This window comes from Eucyclogobius newberryi, unplaced genomic scaffold, assembly GCF_026437365.1.
Source record: "Eucyclogobius newberryi isolate DKJ021-1_F unplaced genomic scaffold, fEucNew1.0.hap1 SCAF_6, whole genome shotgun sequence".
NCBI lineage: Eukaryota > Metazoa > Chordata > Actinopteri > Gobiiformes > Gobiidae > Eucyclogobius > Eucyclogobius newberryi.
The window spans coordinates 36332919-36354089 of NW_027316278.1; the positions used below are offsets into that span (position 1 = coordinate 36332919).

Here is a 21171-nt window from a genome sequence, read left to right on the forward strand (position 1 = left end):
CCGGACAGCTGCTCGGTCCAGTCTTCAGTCCAGTTCTGTTAAATCTTTGTCCCTCTTTAGTTTTCCTTCACGTCGGCGTTTGTGTCGTTGCTGAGTGTAAAACCTGGAGGACGTCTGGGCTGCAGTGGCTGCTGTCCACCTGCAGGAGGAGACACTGACAAACACTGCATTAGATCGAGCCAGTTTTATTGGTTTCAAGACGTCATTGGTTTTGGACTTTGAAGTCAGTTCTCTGCTACAGCAAGTGAGAAACCAGGACTAGTTGTTTTGAAATACATTTCTCTGTATTTTTGTATTTAATGTTGACTCATAAAAGGCGCACAATGACTATTACTGGTAGTCTTTCTTCAAAACCATGAAATGCAAGTAGAATTTTAGCACTATTTGTACAGGAATAAACCTAAGGACCTCGGGTAATAATTATGAACATTTGTCAGTTTCTCGTTCTGTGCAAAATGTCCTTTTATATGCAGAGATTTGAACTAAATTAATACTATTAAATCGCCACGGAATCTCTTGTCAGTTTTTTTTGTACAACTAAAAAGTAAAAAACACAAAACAAACTGCGGCAAAGACGTGGCCCTGAGCTGTCAGGGCCAAGCAGGATGGAGGCTCTTTGGGTGTGTTTGTAGTCAGTGTGACTGAATTATAAAAGACCATTTCATAACAATCATGATCAGATGGAAGTCATTCTGAAGTTTCTCGTGCTACAGTAAAGGCACATCCAATCAAACCAAAAAAATAAGAAAAATGAATGAAAATGTTCTTGTCATATTTCAGTGTGTTTATCAGTCCATTAAAAACAAGTGAATTACTGACATTGCCTAAACTGTCCGGATGCTCAGAGAAACACAGCTGTCGTGAGGTCATTTCACGTGTCCCGAGGTTTAACTCTCTGAGCATGGCTTTGAGTGTGGGAGGGCATCTGACACAGTACACCATCAGTATTTGAATACCTGTAGTGTCCCGTTGGAGCAGGCATCCAGCAGTCGGATACTCGCGGCTGATTGGACAAAAATCTCTTGCTTTACAGAGTCTTCGAGATTTGAGTCTGATGAAACCTCCAGCAGCAAACGCAGCACTGCCCTGAGCAACTGCAGCGCTCGCTTCTGGTCCACCCTAGAGACCAGAACCAGGTCAGATCCAAGTCAGAACCAGGTCAGATCCAAGTCTGAACCAGGCCAGAACCAACAGTAGGACTAAACCACATGTTAAAGTGCATATGTAACACATTTCACTAAAACGTAATGAATGACCTTTCAAATGTTACTAAAAATGTAGCACATTTTTTCTAGTTTGATAATTATGTTGACATTTAAAATGTCACTTTCTGGTTGGACATGAGCAAGTTCTCGGGTTTCAACAGATTGCATTCATGCTTTTAATCTCAGAAAGTCAAGCTTTTGATTTCATCCATCCATTTTTCTTTTTATACCGCTTGTTCCCTTTCGGGGTCGCGGGTGACTGGAGCCTATCCCAGTGACTTCGGGCCTTAGGCGGGGTACCTCCTGGACAGTGGCCAACTCGTCGCAGGGCGCTTTTGATTTCAATTATAATAAAATCACAGAGTTTGCTCTTTAAGAAGAAGAAGAAGAACCTTTAATAGAGCAGATGAGTTGGCCTACCTAAAAGCTCATTTTAAATGTTTGTTTTGTAAAACCATTTGTACTTTAGCAAGCTAACGTTACACGAGTATTAAAGACTAGTTGAGTGTTACATTTTCTTGTTCACACGAGGTCTCACCTGGGCCAGGCGGTCTTCAGGGTCCTGTTCAGGGTGTGTAGGGTCTGGATTCTGCTGGTCTCATCCGGAGGATCACTGAGCTCCAAGTAACCGAGGATCACCCTCTCCAGGCGCTTCATGTGTCTGCAGACTGCAATACCACACCTGGACAGCAGAGGGCAAACTGACACAGGTGTGTAGAGGAACAGGGACACCGTGTGAAAGGGCCAGTCTGATAGAGGTGCAGAGGATGTTTTAGAACCAGTTCACACTTGCTCTGGTTGAAGCAAACTCTGGTGACCAAACTAAAGACTTTAAAAAAATATAATTAATTTGTTTACTTAAACTATGATAATGCGCATTAATCTGTGTGTCAGCAGCAGCTTCAACAAAAATATGACAAGCTTTGAAGTTTGCACAACAGTTCTGAGTCTCTGATAGACGCCACCGTTTGGCTGGATTTAGTCCTTTAGTGAATGCTCTGGTGGTTATTCCCGTTTTCCTTTTTCTTTTCTTTTTTCAGGTTGAAGGGGCAAGTCCATTTAGAACTTTCCTAATCAATTCCCTGTTGTCCACCATCTGAAAATAAAGATCTACCAAGCTCCAGGAAATGTATAACATTCAAAGAAAGATTTACTCCACCTTTCAGTCAAATCAAACATTCTGGATAAATCAGGGTCAGTTTGTTCTCAAAACACACAAATTATAAACATTACCCTAAAAAAATGTATAGGGATTTAATATGGATTCCACTTGGACAGTTTTACTTCATCACTAGTCCCCAAAACTCTTTTTTGGTTAAATCAAATCAAATCAATTTATTTTTGTAAGGCCCAAAATCACAACAACAGTTGCCTCTGAGGGCCACAGGGAGAAATGAATCAACAATGTCTGTGGTGGCGATGAAGTCAGACAATGTCTGTGGTGGCGAGGGACGATGTCCCAGGGTCCTCTGTCCTTAGACTCTCCTTCTCGGCCAGGAAAAACTACAAAAAAAACCTCTTTGGGAAAAAAGCGTAGAAACCTGGAGGAGTTCCAGTGAAGGAGAGATCCGACTCTCACAGACGGACAGACGGACACGAGGAGACTGGAGCTGGACCCACTCTTCAAGCAGATGAGGGACCGACTGAGGCGAACTGGACCCACTCTTCAGGCAGATGAGGGACCGTCTGAGGCGAGCTGGACCCACTCAAATCTCAGCTAAATAAGCTTCAGATTTGAGAAAGGGATTGTCATAACCCAACAGATGCTCAGTCTACAGTCAATCCAAACCTCCAACAGCAGCTTTACTTTTTATTTACCAAAGAAATGCTAGGTGGGATCTGAAATCTGAGTTTCCTCTGAGCAGAGCTTGTTTTCAGTTAAAATGAGAGGAAATCAGAGGGCGAAACGACAGATTCTCAACTTCTCAAAGGGTCAGCCAATTGTTTGTTGTCCAAAGTGTTTCGGGGCAGCTTAAGTTTGAATTGAGTCAGGCGTTTTATACGGGAGGAACCGCGTAAAAACACAAATAAATGTACTTAAGAAGAGAATGCTAGGAGTTATAGACGAGCACATAGACAAAAACCTGCTTTTTACACTGCTGCAAACTTCAGATTTGATTAAATATTTATAAAAATCCGATATCATTTTTCCTTGTTTCGACACAGTGCTACCTTCAGGACATACTGCCTCCTTCTGGCGATTAGTGGAACTGCACCTTCAAATCAGTTCAGTTAATTTGACAGAACTCAAACATGAACCAGACCAAGGCCGGCAGGCACATTTTCTCCTGAAGCATGGCGAGTCCTCCAGACCAAACATGTGAACAGCCCTTAAACTTTTTAAAATTGTTTGTGTCGTTTTTGAGGTAAAGTGTAGATCGTAATGTAAGAAATAACCACCTGTCCACGAGCGGAGGAAGTGCAGAGGCATAAACCCGACGCAGAGCCAGCTTGTGCTCCGCCTCCATCTGCGTCAGGACCAATCGCAGCACAGCATCATGACGATTGGCAGCTCTCGTGGAGGGGGAGGAGGCAGGGGACGAGGGGGCCTTCTCCAGAACCAGCAGCAGGTCCATCAGACACGACAGGACACACTGGAGGAGGAGAAATCAGCCAGAGCTTTAGCATTTCTATCACTCATGGCTTCTGAGACACACAGTATATAACTCATAACTAGGAGGTGAGTAGGATCCATAATATATACACCGGTACTTAAAGGTGGTATGGACGATTTTTTCAGCAAATGTTTTATCATATTTCCTCGTGGCGTGGATAAATCATTTGTCCTGCCACGTATCAATCATAAAACGCACCTATTGCTCACCTGCAGCCGCGTCAGGCTCGTCCCCACGTTTCCGCGTGCCTAAGCGCATGGATCTATCATAATATAGTTCCCTCAGTGTACGGGGCAAAATGAAGACGGAGAAAGACAGTTCGAGCTGACGCAGAAGTGGACAGAAATCTACGGGAGACGAGCGATGCGATGCACTCCGTTGCGCTAATAAACAAACGCACGTGTGTGTTGTATCGTTCCGCACGGGGGAGTGCGCACGCGCACTTCCGCCTGCGTTCTCAAATCGCCGAAAAATCGTCCATACAGCCTTTAAGTTAGAGTGATATAACTTAAAAGTTTCAAGCCTTTTCCTAAGTGTCAATGTTAGTACCGTGACAACACTATATTGAGCCAGTAGCAGTGAATTCTGACCTGAGTGACCTGGGCCTGGCTGTTGTACAAGAGTCTGAACACAGCCTGGTACAGGACCTCTGCTCTGTTCAACTGTCGCAGATCAGCAGCCGCCTGGAACAGCACCAATACTTGCATGAAACACACACATTATTATCATCATTATATTATAGCGTTGGCCGTTATTTTATTTGAGCCAAACAGCTGCCTAAAGAGCACTGACTCTTATCCTGTTAATATCATGGAAGCATGGTGAACGTTTTCTGGACCTAATGACACAGAAATGACACAGACGGACCGTGTGTAGGACGATGTGATGCAAGCAGCGGACTCCCAGAATGCAGTTCTCTGGTCTGTAGTGGTCCGTGAGCAGCAGCGATGGCGACAGGAGGCGAGGCAGGTGCTGAGAGAGGTCAGGGCGCGTCACCTGGCAAAACACAAGTCACACCTAAGGATGTCACGATGTCACATTTTAGTTACGATTTAACGAATATTCACGATTATTACGGAGTCTGTGTGAAATCTAGTCCAACACACAAATATATTTTGAGACCAGCTTTAGCAAACTGAACAATCTGAATGACAAAATAAAGTAAATGTGACAAAAACAGCCAAATAAAAAACTTTATATTTGGATATAGACTATAGATTGAATTAAAACCACTTAATTTGTTTCTAAAATAGACACGATTATTCTTTTTTTCACTTGTCACGATTGTATTTTGACCTAAATAATCAGTTATTTATTAGCCGAGTTATTTGGACATCGTTAGTCACGCCTGAGACATGGGGCCAGGACAGAGCCACTCCCATAGATTTAAACGTCACTGACCTGCAGCAGAGCCCAAGAGAAAACCAGCTTCACTGCATCACTGCGGAACATGGACTCCCTGGAATGAAGACACAGGTTAAGACCCAGTTTAACCTGGTTGAGTCCAATTTTTGTCCCATTTTAGTCTCACTTGCTGAGCTGAGGTTGAAGCAGGTCCAGGATGGCTCCCATGATTCCCATGGCTCCGACGCTTTGCCCATCCTCTCTCTGCTTCCTGTCCCCTACAAGCAGGTGGGCGGAGTCTGTCCATGCCCCCGCCCCCAGCAGCGCCCGCATAACTTCCTGTGCGTCGGCTCTGGACGAGGGGCTGCTCCAGGGCGCCACCTGTGTGTTAGACAAGACAGAAATCAAACTTTTAGTGCTAAGACAAAATTAATTGCGCGTCATGATATGACTCCCTTTAAAATGACAGCAACAGTGCGTTTTCTCAAGGTTGTTTTTGAGCCATCCTTTAATGTGTCACTACATTTCAATGCACGCCAGGAAAGCCAAACTAATTTTTCAAAATGCGTGGGTACGACTGTTTTGAGTCTCAATGATCCCAATAACACAAGTGGAGAAGTGTTCCTGCAGCATGTAATAGTGCAGTCCATCATACCAGGAGCAGACTGGGAGAGGAAAAAACCAGACGGGGAAATACTAGACATGTGTTTGGTTTAAGATAAGCAGGGATGACAAACTACAGTCCCTCCACTGCAGACTACCACAGCGCACCATGTTAAAATGAAAGCAAAAACTACATAATAACTTGACAGCCACGCAGTTCTTCGTGTCTGACGACAACAAAAAAACAGAAATGAGATGTTGCTCATCTGTGTTTATATGTATGATTGCCGTTTTTATTAGAAATGAAAGCTGCCAAGTATTGGTACTAATGCTAAAGTACTAAATGATCCTGAATGTCTTTCAGAGAGGTTGGACCTGTTTTGGGACAAAGACGAGTCGAGTTTGGGTGTGTAGTGCTCTTGAGTCATCTGTACATGTAAACGTAGTGAGTGACTGACAGCTGACAGTCATAATCCATGTTCACTATTCTTCAACAAACAAAACTTGAATTTCCTTAGAAATTGCCCCAGGTAAACCTTAAAGTCTGTTTTACCTGGAAGTGAGTAACAGCAAACACACAGATGTCTGGAGCCACAGTGAACAGGATCCTTGCCAGAACTCCGCCTCCTTCTTTCTCAATCTCGCCCCTTTCACTCTCATTCCCACCCTCTGCCCTGCTTTTACCCAGAATCCCCAGCAGGGCGATCAGGGCACGGTTCACAGCTTTAACTCTGGGTCTGATCGCGTTGTACTCCGCCTCGACCACTGAACTGACGTCGTCATCGGCGAGTGGCAGGGTGCAGCGGCCAATCAGAGCGCATGTTAACGACAGGTACCCAAGCTCCACCTCCCGCTCTAACGACGGACTGCAATTGGCGGAGGAGAGCTGCCAACCACAAGCCGGGGAGGTGAAAAGCTGCTCAAGTTTAGCGACGACGGAGAGGAAGGTGCTGTCAGGGCAGGAGCCAATCAGAGTGCTCAGAGAGGAGAGCAGAGCTGTGACTGGTTGAGCTGGAGACGGCGGCTGAGGCAGGGACGAGAGCAGTGAGGAGAGGTCCATCTTACAATATCTGGGGGGAAAAAACACATTATTTATAATTGTTTTAATTTGTTTTTGTCCTTTCTTCTTCTTGTTGCAACAATTTATTAAGAAGTCAATCGGCCAACTCATTTGATGTGTGAAGTTTTAAAATCACTGATAAAGAACTATTTACCAACCTTTTAACCATTATTAAAATGTGTATTATTATTTGTCCAATCCTAATTATTGTGTAATTTACAGTGACCTACAAAAGTATTCATGCACCCCTGAAACTTTTACATAATTTGAAACGTCACGACCACAAATGCAAAAGTATTCAGACTCTGAGGGCAACCACTGTCAGAAGTTGCCTGATGATTGCTGAAAAGATTGAATGTTGACCTAATGATTAAAGTCCACTTGTTGTCACAGACATTTGTTAAGAGAATGCTGGGGAACAAACAGCATCATCAAGTCCAAGGAACACACCAGAATGTTGTGGAGACATTTAAAGCAGGGCTAGGTTATAAAAAGATTAGATTAGATTAAAGTTCAATCCATCATCTGGAAATTAAAAGAGTATGACACAACTACAAACCTACCAAGACATGGCCGTCCACAAACTTACATCTGAACAAGGAGAGCACTGATCAGCAATGAGCCAAGAGGCCCATGGGAACTCTGGAGGAGCTGCAGAGATCCATAGCTCATGTGGACAGGGAATCTGTCCACAGGACAAAGTCTTGCACTACACAAATCTGGCTTTTGTCAAAGAGTGGCAAGAAGCCGCCATTGTAGAAAAACATAAGGCATAAGAAGACCTGTTTGCAGTTTGCCAGAAGCCCATGTGGAGGACACAGCAAACATGTGGAAGATGGTCTTGGCCTAAAAGCAGCTCACATGACTCTGAACACAACGTCCCCACTGTCTAACATGGTGGAGCAGCATCATGTGACAGGGAAGCTGCTCAGAAGATGCATGGAGCCAAAAACAGGGCAATCTGTGAAGAAAACCTGTTGTCGTCTGCAAAAGACTGACATATCCATGTGTTCGAATGGCCAAAGTTCAGACCTAAATCCAATTGAGAATCTGTGGCAAGCTCTGAAGACTGCTGTTCTAGAGACTTGCAGTTGTAACTGTAGAGAATGCAGTTCCACAAAGTACAGTGAGGAAAGGAAGTATTTCAACACCCTGAGATTTGACAAGTTCTCCCACTTACAAACAATGGAGAGGCCTGACATTTTCATTGAAGGTGCAATTTCACTGTGAAAATCAAAATGTAAAAATCCGGAAAACACACTGTATGATGATTTTTTAATGTGTTTGTTATTATTGCAAATAAGTATTTGACCGCCTGAGAAAATCAATATTAATTAGTTCTTGACCAGGTTTGCACACACTGCAGCAGAGTCCTTCACACAGATCTTCCAGCTCCCTCCAAAGATTTTCTATTGGATTTAGGTCTGGAGACTGGCTAGGCCACAGAACCTTGATACTTCTTACAGAGCCACTCCTTGGTTCTCCTGGCTGTGTGCTCCAGGTCATTGTCATGCTGGAAGACCCAGCCACGACATGTCTTCAGTGCTCTGACTGAGGGAAGGAGTTTGTTGCACAAAATCTCACTATACATGGCCCCATTCATTCTCTCCTTACATTGCAGTCGTCCTGTCCCCTGTGAAAAAAGCAGCCCCAAAGCATGATGTTTCCACCCCATGCTTCACTGTAGAGATAGTGTTCTTTGGATGGTGCTCATCCTTTTTCCTCCTCCAAACATGGCGAGTGGAGTTTATACCAAAATGTTCTATTTTGGTCTCCCATGACTCCTCTGGCTCTTCCAGATGGTCATTGTCAAACTTCAGACAGGCCTGGACATGTGCTGACTTTAACAGGTTAGTAGGCAAAAACATTCTAAATTCCAGAATGGAGTGAAGTAGAACATCGTGTGACTTCAATTAAGAAACTTGGTTTAGCCTCAGAATATCATGTAACATAAAGGTGGTTTTGGCAAAAGAAACCACTCACCGACATGGGCTGTAGAAAAGCAAACTAAATGACATTTCTACACTGGAAATTAGCTTTTTGCATCATAAAACTATCAGTGTTTAGATACGAGTTAATCTTTGAAAATGTGTTCTGCTTTTGTATCTCGCCTCCAATCGCAATAAAATTGGAGATTATAGCATTCTCTATAAGAGCAATAAATACAATTTTGGGCCAGAATAATAAATAGTAAACATGCAGGATTTACTGCCAAAAACAAAATTGTGAAAAAGCCTTTACGTTTTACACTCTCAAGCGGTTTCACAAACGACATAAAATACCGTTCAGAATTCACTCTCACGTCTGTATTTACCTCCAAGTCAGAGTTTACGCTCATTAAAATCCTTTGGTCCGGTTAGAATGCATCAGTCGCTCAAATACACCTCTTTATCTGTCCTAAATTTAAAAAGTGAAGCGTCCAGTCCAGATCCATGCACAACCCGCTATAAACAGTGCATTCAGCTCCAGTCCGTGTCAGCACAAGCTCCGCACAAAGGTTCCTACTTAGCAGTTCCTAGGTCCTACTTTCATTCTTTTTACTTTTTAAATTAGTCTTCATGATTGATATTGATAGCACAACATTTGATCATACAAATGTTAATGATAACTAAGGTGAAAATGGAACAAGATAAACAGAATCAAAAGACTACAGAATAAAGAAATTCTTGCACCAATAAAATGGCAAAATAAACAGTACACACAAACATACCCATTTTATGGCTGTTATATTGTCAGAGCTTTAAAATTACTCGAAATAATTTTCTCTATTGTTTTCAGAAATTGTATCTGGTCAAACCACTAGTTTCATTTTTACAGCATTAGTAATAGTGGATCTGATTGAACGTGATTTAAAGTGGGGCAGGTCATATTCATGAACTCTCCGCAGTAGTCACTGCACATGCTCAGACCTGGTTTAAGTATGTAAGGATATCATAAAGGTCGCTGTAAATAAAATTCTAGGGACACGCAGAATAGACATGTTTCCTCATCATTCATGCCTGTTTGAGTAACCCCCAGTGTTTTCACCTATCCCCTAACCCCGCCCATCTCCATGCATTTACTTGCATTCATAAAACCCACACATGTAAGTTTAAAAATCATACTGAAATTACTTTGGTTAAATGGAGCCAAAACCCTGCCTTTTGTCAAATATTGTACAAATATATTCAAAATGATAATATACCATTTTGAGACAAAGAGCACAAGAGACGGCTGATATTTTGTCAATAGGACATTTTATTCATACTTCTGTCTTTAGTCAAATACAGTAATAGTTGTGGCCAGCTAAAATTCATGTCTGATTCTAACGCCAAGCACTTTCACTTGGAAATGTTTCTCCAGCAACAGAAAAAAGCAATGAGAGATGAGCGAGCAAGTGAGAGAGAGGTGAATGGGTGAAAAAAGAAAAAAGAAAAAACTAAAGGGACATGAAAAAGGAGAGTTATGGCACATTTGGTCCACGTTTTTTTTTATTTTAATTGACTTTCAACAAAAATATAGAAACAGAATTCTTCCAGAAGCGTTAATGACAGCATTGAGACACAGGGGGCGCTCTTCAGGCTTTGGATAATAAAAACCAATTGTATTTTATAAATCATTTCTCCCTGGTGTGTTCGGTCGTTCTTCTCTTCGTCCAATAGGAAACGGGGAAGGGTGGGGCTCAGAGGTGATTGGAAGGATTTACAGGAAGTAGTCGGGAGTGCGTCTAGTCACGTGGGGCTCACCGCGACGAGGTGCCGGGTCGAACTGAAGGCTGAAGGAAAGAAGATTTAATGCAGCACGTCAGTCGCACCCTTATCCATCCTAAATCTGCACTTTTCTACCGAGATTGGGCCATAGAAAATGTCTTGCCCCCATATCTGCACTTACTGTCCGAGTTTAAAAATACATTAAAACAATCCATTTAAATTGGGAAAATAAACTTGGTGCAGTTTGTGGTGAATCTTGAAAAGAATATACATTTTGTAGCTGCTTGATTATTTATGCAACAAATTATGAAACTGTTTGACGAGTGATTTTTCATATAATTGTTGTACTCACAAAGAATATTTGAGGGTGTCATCCAGTTCCATGATGGCCGCCTGGTTGCCACAGCGATAGCAGTAGTTCGGAGCACTGAATATGGTCACCACATTCTTATCATGGCCCCAATTATAGCCCTGAAAAACAAAATGCACAACATTCACATGGGCCCCTGAATACAATGTTCCCCCAAAATATTTACAATAAATTAATTTTAATGTGTGTAAAAGAAAACAAGACAATCAGTCAAGACAAAAATCTGTCTGGTATTTGTCCCAAGTAATTGTCCCATTTGTCCAATGTTTGGTTAACTTCACCATTTTCAAATTAATAGCAAAAGTCACAAGTTCTATTTTATAAATCAGTCAGTCTGTTATTTCAGTCCAGTCCTTTACAGTTGGCTCTGTTCCTGTCCTTCATTTCTTTGTTATTGCCTTTTTTGCTGCAGCCAAAAGTAAAATTAACAGGTATCCATCTATTGTTTCCTGTGTTTGTAGGGTTAGGGTTAGTTATGTCCTATATACATATTTATTAAAGACAGATGGAATGACAGTGGTGAAGACTGTTTGCACTGTCATTAATCTCAGTCCAGTCCAAATATTGCAGTATAGAGTATTTTTGGCCGATTTGAGAACTCAAACAACTGTTAGTCCCTTTTTTTTTTTTTAAATGAGCACGCGCACATTCAACCCCCACCCTCCTGTTTCCAAACCTGGTGCGGCAGCACACGAATTACCAATGTTCAGAGTTGAATGTAATCAAGTGGCACGAAAATAAACAATTGAATATACTTAATTCAAAACAGAACTTATGAATTACATCTCTAACTAGATCTGTATTCAGTCTAAAGGCCATCCTCTCAGTCAATGATTGGTCATCTTATGTCACAGTGGGAGGGGCTGATTGGTACGTTACCTCCATGACAAGCTGGTGGGCCCGGGACACCAGGGTGAGGCCGTTGGCGTGGTTAAACGTCTCAGAGATGTCCTGTCCAAAAGTGTAGCCAGCACCGCGAGGAGAGATGCCCCAGCCGCCGCGGTCGTCGGGGTCGGACCACAGCAGGTCACACATGGGGCCCTGGAGCAGCACACAAGCGTCATGGCTCTGTCTATTAGACTACACTACTGTTTTACCTTTTGTATGCCCTTTCCCATAACCATGTGTTTGCAAATATTTAAATAATAGCCTAAATTTAGCTGTGCTTTAAACATTCAAGACATATTGAATACTACAGGACAACACATTTTAACTGTGAATTTGATTTGTGTGTAGTTTTAGTCAAGTTGATACTTTTGTGACATACTGTGCTATTGGTACACGCATTAGTGAGAAGGGCTCACCTCGTGTGGGACTTCCTGAAGACGGTCCAGGGCACGTATGTGATCCAGAGTGTCTATGGAGGGGGACAGGCCGCCGTGGAGACAGAAGATCTGAGGATAGACACACAGGGTCCAAGGGTCAAGAATTGTGAACAATAGTGAAACCATGATGTTCCCTCTCAATTTGCAACAGCTGCTAAGCAAGGTTCTGTTGTGTGAGGCCAGCGTGCTAAGCCCTCTGCACTTGTACCTGTGTGTCAACGAGTGCGGTGAGGGGCAGGTAGTCGAACAGGTCAGTGAAGTACTTCCAGACGTTGGCGTTGCCGTATTTGCGCAGACACTCGTCGTAGAAGCCGTAGACCTGTGTGATCTGCCGTGACTCGTGGTTCCCCCGGAGGATGGTGATCCGCTCCTGGAAGCGCACCTGCACACGGACACACACAGGCCTCATTACAGCACATGAACAGAAATGTGGACACAAAACCAACACAATGGAACTCTGATTAAAGAACAAACAGCTCTTCTCATTCTATTGCAACAGACTGTATAATCTGGGATTCACCAAGCAACCCCTCAGACAGCCAATATTTATCATTTAGAAAAGCGTTCACTAATACAAGTGAGCCTTGTGCCTCCATCTGAAAGACACATGAGCATGTTGTACTGTCAGAATTGTGGAAGTAAAATTAGGGAAGAGTGCAAGATGGAAATATGAGCAGAGTGAGCCCTGGGTCCCGAGAACACCATGAGGCAGGGATGCATTGATACTGATACCAATATCAGGTATCAGCTCGGTACCAGATGCTTGTACTCATCAGTTTGGTGGTGATGCCACAGCGCTCGGCTCTCAGCTGCTGCACTGAGCTCTGAGCAGAGAGAAGTAAAACGTTCACATTATCTGCCAACTGCACATAGGGGTACGAGTAGGATTACTAGCTAAGACGATTGCAAAAAAAAAAAATGCGTAATCGATAGGTGACAATTAATAATGAATGACAGCAATAACGTCTTTACTGTGCGCACACAGAGCCGCCTTCCCTCCTCTGCAGAGGGGCGCTGCAGGACAGGCTGCTGTTGTGCATTCTGCCTTTTCTCTGGAACAGAGCTGTCCACATCTGTGACACACGGGACAAGATCTACCAAGGACATATCTAAGGATTTTGTTCACATTGTTATTTTGTTCACATTTGAATTCTCAGGAAAGTTGTGAAATGCAAAATGTGAATATATAGTCTACGGATGCGACAGCGGACTGCTTTACGTTACCCATTTCAAAAGGCAGATTTTGTGCAAATTTCTCTGAAACTCGCCTAAACTTAGTCCACGCTCTATCTACGCAGAGGACAGAGACGTGTGGGCTTATTTTCCTCATTAAGTTAGCTCTGGAGCTAATAGCATGAAGTGATGCTAAGTGCGGCTGTTATTGTTTCACCTGCTTTAAACTTCTTTGTCACATAAAAACACTGCACTAGTTGGACAAATGTCTTTAGCCTGAGGTCTACAGGTGAAGTTAGTTCAGTAAATAAGAGCACATTTCATTCAAATAATGAATTGAGGTTTTTTTTGTAGTTTTTCCTGGCCGAGAAGGAGAGTCTAAGGACAGAGGACCCTGGGACATCGTCCCTCGCCACCACAGACATTGTCTGACTCCATCGCCACCACAGACATTGTTGATTAATTTCTCCCTGTGGCCCTCAGAGGCAACTGTTGTTGTGATTTTGGGCCTTACAAAAATAAATTGATTTGATTTGATTTGAATAGCCTCTAACAGGCGAATGACTGTCACATTAACCATAGTTTACTAAAGACATCAGCCCAGTGTTTGCGTTTACGTTAGTAGCAGCTAACGTTGCTAAATGGTGCTGGTACTTCTTCACATGTGCACACATTGTGACTTACAACAATTGAAAATCAAATCCAGTGACAGAAGAGTGCAGGATCTAAAAGAGGTTCAAGATGTTTATATTGGCCATGGTAAAAGAGTAAGAAAACTCACTGTTGTGCCTAAAGTGGCTACTGCAGTTAGTGTGAAGGAGCGCACATCATCTGTGAAGGCAGAGTAGTCTGAACAGTAAAAGTGCTTCTAAATGTCCATCCTAACTCTAGTAAGGCCAAGAAGAAAAAAAGTGCTTTTCCGGTAACCCGATCGAGCTGGATTTCAAAACCAGACCTTAAAAAACATTTCTCATATTTACTGGCCGTACTTTCGAGAATGTCAATTTGTGAGAGCGAATCCAAAAGCTGCGGGGAAAAAATAATCTGTAAGATATGAAAATTGTCACACTTTTCATAGGTTTCGTTTTACCTAAGGGTGCATAGATGATCTATGTTTGCAGATGCTCTTTTTGGGCAGCGTGCCGACTGCAGGCCATGATAATATGGTCCATGGGCGATATGCACGCCCGGGGTTTCAGAGGTGAAGTTATTTGGCGTGACTGTCGAAAAGTGCTCACATCATCAAGTGACAATAAGAAAAATTGTGAACGTAGAGCTCACCGAACACGCGCGTAGGGCGACAGCCCCGCCGACTACGGTAATTACCGCTACAAGACAGCGGTAATTACTAAGCGTCCAGTTTACATTCAAAGTCTATAGTAAACGCGCATCGAGCGCGTAGTGCGTTTCCCGCGGTGCAATTCCTTCGTTTTTGCGGCGCGATTGGTGCGTTTTCTTACGCTCTCGCGCGACGTGTTCAGATATGTCAAGGTCTCTGCAGCAGATGCGCCGCAGCAGATGCGCCGCAGCAGCCAATCAGAGCTGACGCTCCAGTGACGTACGTATGTATTTCTCCTCGCATTTCCGGTATTCCCCGTGGAATCCTCCAAGAAGAGCCACTTCTTCCATCTTCGTCGCCGAGCCCAGCGCCTCCGTGTGAGGGTTTTGAAAACCAAAAACGCGAAAACAACACTCTCGATATCCGCCATTTTACACAATGAAAGGCCACACTGACAACTCCACTGCTCATGCGACAACACCTCTACTGCGCATGTGCGCAGAGAGCTCGAGCGCGCCGTACGCACGCCTGTGTATGTGCCCGGGGCGTCGAGAACACGCGTCCGGTGCGTAAACCTTTCTAATGTACACGTGCTCAAATTCTGCGTCGGGCGCGAATAGGCCGCACCGGTCTGTACGCAGCTTAACATTAGGGATGTTTAACTATTTTACCAGAAATGTTGCTTTTGAATTAATTCATGAGTCATGTCATACACATTACAGTGCTCCACTGGTCTCACAGCCACAAGTGGTCAAGTGACAAAGACGGGGGGGGGGGGGGGGGAAAGAGAGAGAGAGAGAGAGAGAGAGAGAGAGAGAGAGAGAGAGAGAGAGAGAGAGAGAGAGAGAGAGAGAGAGAGAGAGAGAGAGAGAGAGAGAGAGAGAGAGAGAGAGAGAGAGAGAGAGAGAGAGAGAGAGAGAGAGAGAGAGAGAGAGAGAGAGAGAGAGAGAGAGAGAGAGAGAGAGAGAGAGAGAGAGAGAGAGGACAGGGACTTGGGAGAGAGAGGACAGGGACTTGGGAGAGAGAGGACAGGGGAGAGAGAGGACAGGGACAGGGGAGAGAGAGGACAGGGGAGAGAGAGGACAGGGAAGGGAGAGAGGACAGGAAAAGGAGAGAGAGGACAAAGACGGGAAAGAGAGAGGACAAAGACGAGAGAGAGAGAGAGGACAAAGACGAGAGAGAGGACAAAGACGAGAGAGAGAGAGGACAAAGACGAGAGAGAGAGGACAGGGACAGTCTGAACTATGACTCAGGCGTTTTTCATGACTCCTGTTTTCACCAAAACAACCGTCTTGTTATAAACACTACGACTCAACAAAACAACCTGGGATTTTTATCTTTATTATTAGAAAAATTATTGGGATATTTTACACAACTACTGCTTTTTTCCCCCATAATTGCCTTTTGGGGAAACTGCTGTTGTGATTTAATAATTCATCAAGAAATTATTACTTTTGGAATATCAATTACATTTAGAGTGAATGAGATTTCTACAAAAGAAACGAACCAGGAAGTGATGTCGCTTGAGAACATAGAGTAGAGGGTGCACCCATATATCGGTACAGTATCGGAATCGACTGATATTCACCTCATTGGTTAGTAACAGGAAATTCACACAATGGAAAATTGAGAAGGCTAATTTTACTCTAATTACAAATATTATAGCCTATATAGTGAATGATCTCTTGTGTCTTAACAACTGTTTGGTGAAATGTTTGAACACAAACGCTGTTAACCACCGCCTGCTTTGTCTGTGCACACGCTCTGTCCCGGGGCAGTTTCCCGTCCCTCTGAGTGCACCCATGTGTGCATCCGTGTGTGGTTTGTGCACGTTTGAAAGGAGATATTCATTTGATGCTCACATTTGTCCGCGTGACATTAGTGCGGAGCTGCAGCACCGATACACAGCCTGCTCCGTGGGCTGTCAGGATGAGTTTGTAGTGTTGTTTTTCAGCGCGCATCTGTCAAGTTTACTTTGAGACATATTGAGACGCGTGTACGATGCGTATTGCAACGTTTAAGAATCGTGATGTGTCGTTATACACCGTAAAAGAATGCCGTTTTGGAAATTAAGAATACATTTTTAGTAGAAGTATAACATGTAAAAAGTGCTACTCTATTACTAAAATAATCAATAGCCCTAATACTAGTGCTTGCAGCTATTAGCAGTCGTTAAATCAATCAGTCTTGGTCAAACCAAATTTGTTTTAATCATAAAAAATAAAATGTTAAAATGTATAAAAGGCCCCAGCATTAAGAAGAAAGCATGGGATAAATTGTGAGTTTATTTTGCATTTTCACAAACAAATATACAATTTACTGACCAGTTTTGCCACACCCACTTTTAGCTGACTAGTCGATGCAGGGGCCAAATCTTTAGTCATTTCCAGGCCAACTGCGCATTATTAGATGATCTTATTCCAACACTCCTTTTACAAATTAAGCCCAGGGTGTGGGAGACGTCATTCACTAATTCATCATGAACAGCTCTATTACCTTTAGCGTGACGAGCAGCGTGACGGTCTCCACGGAGTAGTACCCTCGGTCCACGTAATCGCCCATGAACAGGTAGTTGGTGTCCGGAGACTTGCCCCCGATTTTAAACAGCTCCATCAGGTCATGGAACTGTCCGTGCACATCGCCACACACCGTCACCGGGCAGCGCACCTTCAAAACAAAAAACACACACAAAACAACAAAGTCACATGAACGTCAACTCTGTCCAACGGCCCAGTGTGTGATCAGAAAGAGGACTCAGGTCATGTGACCGTCTGCTGAAGAAGTGTTTGGGGTCAAAACTTGGGACGGCCCAAAGCCTCGACAGATGATTCTGACCACAACAATTCCAGAGAATACAAACATACAACAAGGAGGGCAGTAATGACAGTGAATCTACTGCAACAATACTTGTGTGGGTAGTTCTTTTTAGTCAGACAGGAGTAAACAAACACCTCTGTCTGAACAGAATTAACTCTAGTTCCTATGAAGCAACACTTGTAATCTATAACCATAAAACGGAATGCTGATGTTCAAAATAATATTGAGAAAATATTTTCTGTGTTGGGCCTGTCTAGATTCCTAAATGTGTAAAGCTGAATACAAATATGGGAAAATAAAACTATTGGAACAACGTTGAATCAGCTGATTCAAAGCAAACTAAATGAAACAGACAGAGCGCAAAGACCCATCAGCTGATCCGGCTAAAGAAAAACACCACACATGACAGGAACATGAGCCACAAGTACAAGAAAGTACAAGCCGTCATTTCAGAAGTGAAACTCAGAATGTAAACAGATTAGACCATGAGTGACATTGTAAGGTTAAAGTCATATTTTATAACAGGCATCTAATCAGAATGGTTTAGTCTTGATGAGTCATGTTCAAGAGCGTTCAAGTTTGTTATTTTTAGTGTCAGGAATTTCCACATGTTTCAGGTGGTGGAACTTGAATTTTCATAAAACAGAAGGTGTAATGTGTTTGATATAATAGAATGTAAGAGTCACTGATTTTATAGTTTGCCTTTTGACATCGGGGTTCTTCTATAAAAATGACAGACAGGTTTATGTTACTCACCTCCTGAACGTTGGACTCATTAGTCAGAATCTCTTTTGCCTGAAACAAAAAGCAAAGGAAAAAAATTTGAGTCATTTCAGAGCGAGAACATTCATATAACAAATACATTTACAATAAAACTGCACATTATGCTTTTAAATTAATACAAAAAAGAACAAATGTAAATCAACTCAATGACAATATCACACTGACCTGTTGGTCAGTGTGATGTCTCAGAAACAATGCAAGAAATTACTTTAATCCATGTAGATTTAAAGTAATGTTTTGTTTCTAATGATTGTAGCTCAGGTCATATTTTGTTTGTTAAGAAGGTTGAGATGATTTGGTTATAATAATTGGAATTATTCAGGTCACAATACAAATTGGACGATTGAGAAAAAAATATTGTGACCATTTTAGAAGCAAATGTTTTGCAATTTTCAGATAACATAAGCGCCACAAAAGTGAGGTCAGGTGCCTTTTAATTTGGCGGTTTATGGAAGAGTTTATAACTCTGGTCACAGTTTAAAGGAATGGTGATGTATTCGACAATACGAATGAGGGAAAATGTCAGGGTTTCATTGTCGTTTGGCTTTGGTATCAGTGATCTTGAGTACCGGGAGTCTTTAAATTGTGGTTTTTTATAACTGCACACACCACAGTGACATCCAACAACCAAACTCAGTGTAACATGAGATTTCTAATATGAGCGCTTTTGTCAAAATCAATCTAATAAATGATACTTTCTGCTTACTCTATCAACATAAATGTATAGAAGCAACTTTAGTTCATCTTTAAATCTGTCATTTTTTTTAATTTATTAGGGGCAATAAATTAAGTATTTACTGAAAAGATTATCTAATAAACAAATTAAAATAGCCTGTGGCAGCGCGGGAAACACTTGAGGGATGCCAATATGTAAGATAAAATAATAAATACATTTGGCGGGGGCATTAATGGGCCTTCCACCATGTTGCGCTGCAGTAAAGGACAGTGTAGGCAGAGTTTGATGCAGAGACTGTGACAACATTAAACATGTAATAGTTCATAAGAGAAAATGTGTCGAAACGCAGCGGTCGCCGCAGTTTGTGCGCTGTGACCTCGGGAGAGAAATGAGTCCGACAGCTCTCTAATGCCACTGATCGATTCAGGGCGTTTCTCTACAAACGCCATTTCCAGACATCATACATATACTCCTCTATCCATTAACAATGTTCCCAAAATTAAGACATGGATTCCATTTTAACGAAAGATCGAAGTAAGAAAAGAGGCGAGGCTGCGGCTGTGTCCCATTGAAAACGGCAGGGATGCGGCGGAAGGCCTCAGCGGCGACACGGATCGATTTAACACAAAAATATATCTGAAAATCGAATGCATCTACAATTACTGTTAGCATAGTGGGGCTGTCACGGCACACTTTGATAACAATGCGTTTTACATAAGAATCAACGCGGGATGACAGGCCAAAACCCTGCGTTAATTAGACGGAGCCTTCCCCAGTCAGGCCGCAGCACACAGCGGGTAGAGGTGAAAATGGAAAATAAAAATAAACCTTTAGTATCGTACCTTCTCACAGAGCGTCCGGACCTGGTTTTCCGACAGCTGCTTGCACTCGTTAAGCTGTTCGATCCATTGGTCTAGTTCTTTTGTGAACGTTTTGTCGTCCATTGCGCCCGAAAAAGCTCCCGAAACACACACACTACTGGTTAGCCTGTTAGCTTTAGCCTTTAGCTCGGCGTATTGTTAGCTCCGATCTAGTCCAGCCAAATCGGTAGAAAATTCACCACTAATGTTTTAAAAATGCCGTGTCGCTCCTTCAGCTCGGGTCATGATAAGATGCCCAGGCTGAAGTACCGCCGATGGGTGACCGGGGATTGGGGGGAAAATGTCGACAGAATCCGAGCGAGGAGCGGCGGAGGCGGCGGACACACAGCGTTAGCTGAGATGCTAAAAGAGCGAGCTACAATAACATCCGGGCATTTCAGCGGAGAGAGCGGGGCACAGTGGCGGTGCCCGGCGGAGACACGCGGGACTGCGGCCGGGCTGACGTTACCGCCTCTCGGGCTCAATCAGCGGCCTAGTTGTTATGGTTAGGAGCACATCTTGAATGTGTAGTTATTTTGTCCAGTTCAGTTTCCAGACTTTAGAATCGGAATCAGAATCAAAAAAGCTTTATTGTCATTGTCAGTGAACAAAATTGCTTGCTTTGGTGATTCGGTGCAACATACAACAATGAACAATAATAAAAGCAAGCTATAACAAATAAGTCATGAATGAAAGAAAAAATAAATGCATTTACTAATAAGATAAATAATATCTAAATAAAATAATAAAAATATACACTGTATAATATACATATACGAGTGGTTGCTGATTAAATTGTAGTTAATATGGCAGGTGTTAGAAAGCGTTCATGAGTCCAACAGCAGAGGGAAAGGAACTATTCTTATGGCGGGAGGTTCTTGTCCGGATGGACTGTAGCCTCCTGCTTGAGCGGAGTGGCTCAAATAGTTCATGCGGTGAGAAGGGTCAACTGTGATGTCCCAGAGTCCTGGAGACGTATAGGTCCTGCAGAGATGGTACAGTGTACCACACGGTGATGGAGGATGTGAGGATGGACTCACTGATGGCCATGATCCATGCAGAACTGCACCATCATCTCCTCTGGCAGCTTGGCTTTCCTCAGCTGCCACAGGAAGTACATCCTCTGCTGGGCCTTCTTGATGAGGGAGCTCATGGTGGGCTCAAACTTGAGGTCCTGGGGGGGTGGGGGGGGGGTCTCTTCTGGGTGTTTAGCTCCAGGTTGTTACCGCTGCACCAGGACACCAGCCGGTCCACCTCCCTCCTGTAGACAGACTAATCCCTACTACACGGACAGTGTAGTGAATTTTTTTTTCTGATCTCCTGCTGTTCTTGAACTGGAACCACACATTCCAACACTGGCAGTTCCCCACTG

The 21171-nt window shown here is 43.1% G+C and overlaps 2 protein-coding genes across 2 annotated transcripts; both read right to left on the reverse strand.

Annotated features, from left to right (window-relative positions):
• Positions 1-36: 36 nt before the first annotated feature.
• Positions 37-9264, reverse strand: tti2 (TELO2 interacting protein 2). Its single transcript, XM_072433165.1, has 10 exons — positions 9142-9264; positions 6321-6837; positions 5352-5545; positions 5222-5279; positions 4688-4816; positions 4411-4503; positions 3606-3799; positions 1744-1887; positions 957-1119; positions 37-154 (listed from the first exon to the last, which is right to left on the reverse strand). Exons 2-10 carry the CDS (start codon positions 6825-6827, stop codon positions 68-70), a joined length of 1569 nt encoding a protein of 522 aa, XP_072289266.1. The 5' UTR covers positions 6828-6837; positions 9142-9264; the 3' UTR covers positions 37-67.
• Positions 9265-10041: 777 nt separating this feature from the next.
• Positions 10042-20186, reverse strand: LOC140346360 (serine/threonine-protein phosphatase 2A catalytic subunit beta isoform). The gene is made up of 8 exons (XM_072432368.1): positions 19782-20186; positions 18237-18275; positions 17160-17330; positions 12420-12593; positions 12191-12280; positions 11766-11927; positions 10869-10987; positions 10042-10581 (listed from the first exon to the last, which is right to left on the reverse strand). Exons 1-8 carry the CDS (start codon positions 19881-19883, stop codon positions 10509-10511), a joined length of 930 nt encoding a protein of 309 aa, XP_072288469.1. The 5' UTR covers positions 19884-20186; the 3' UTR covers positions 10042-10508.
• Positions 20187-21171: the final 985 nt, after the last annotated feature.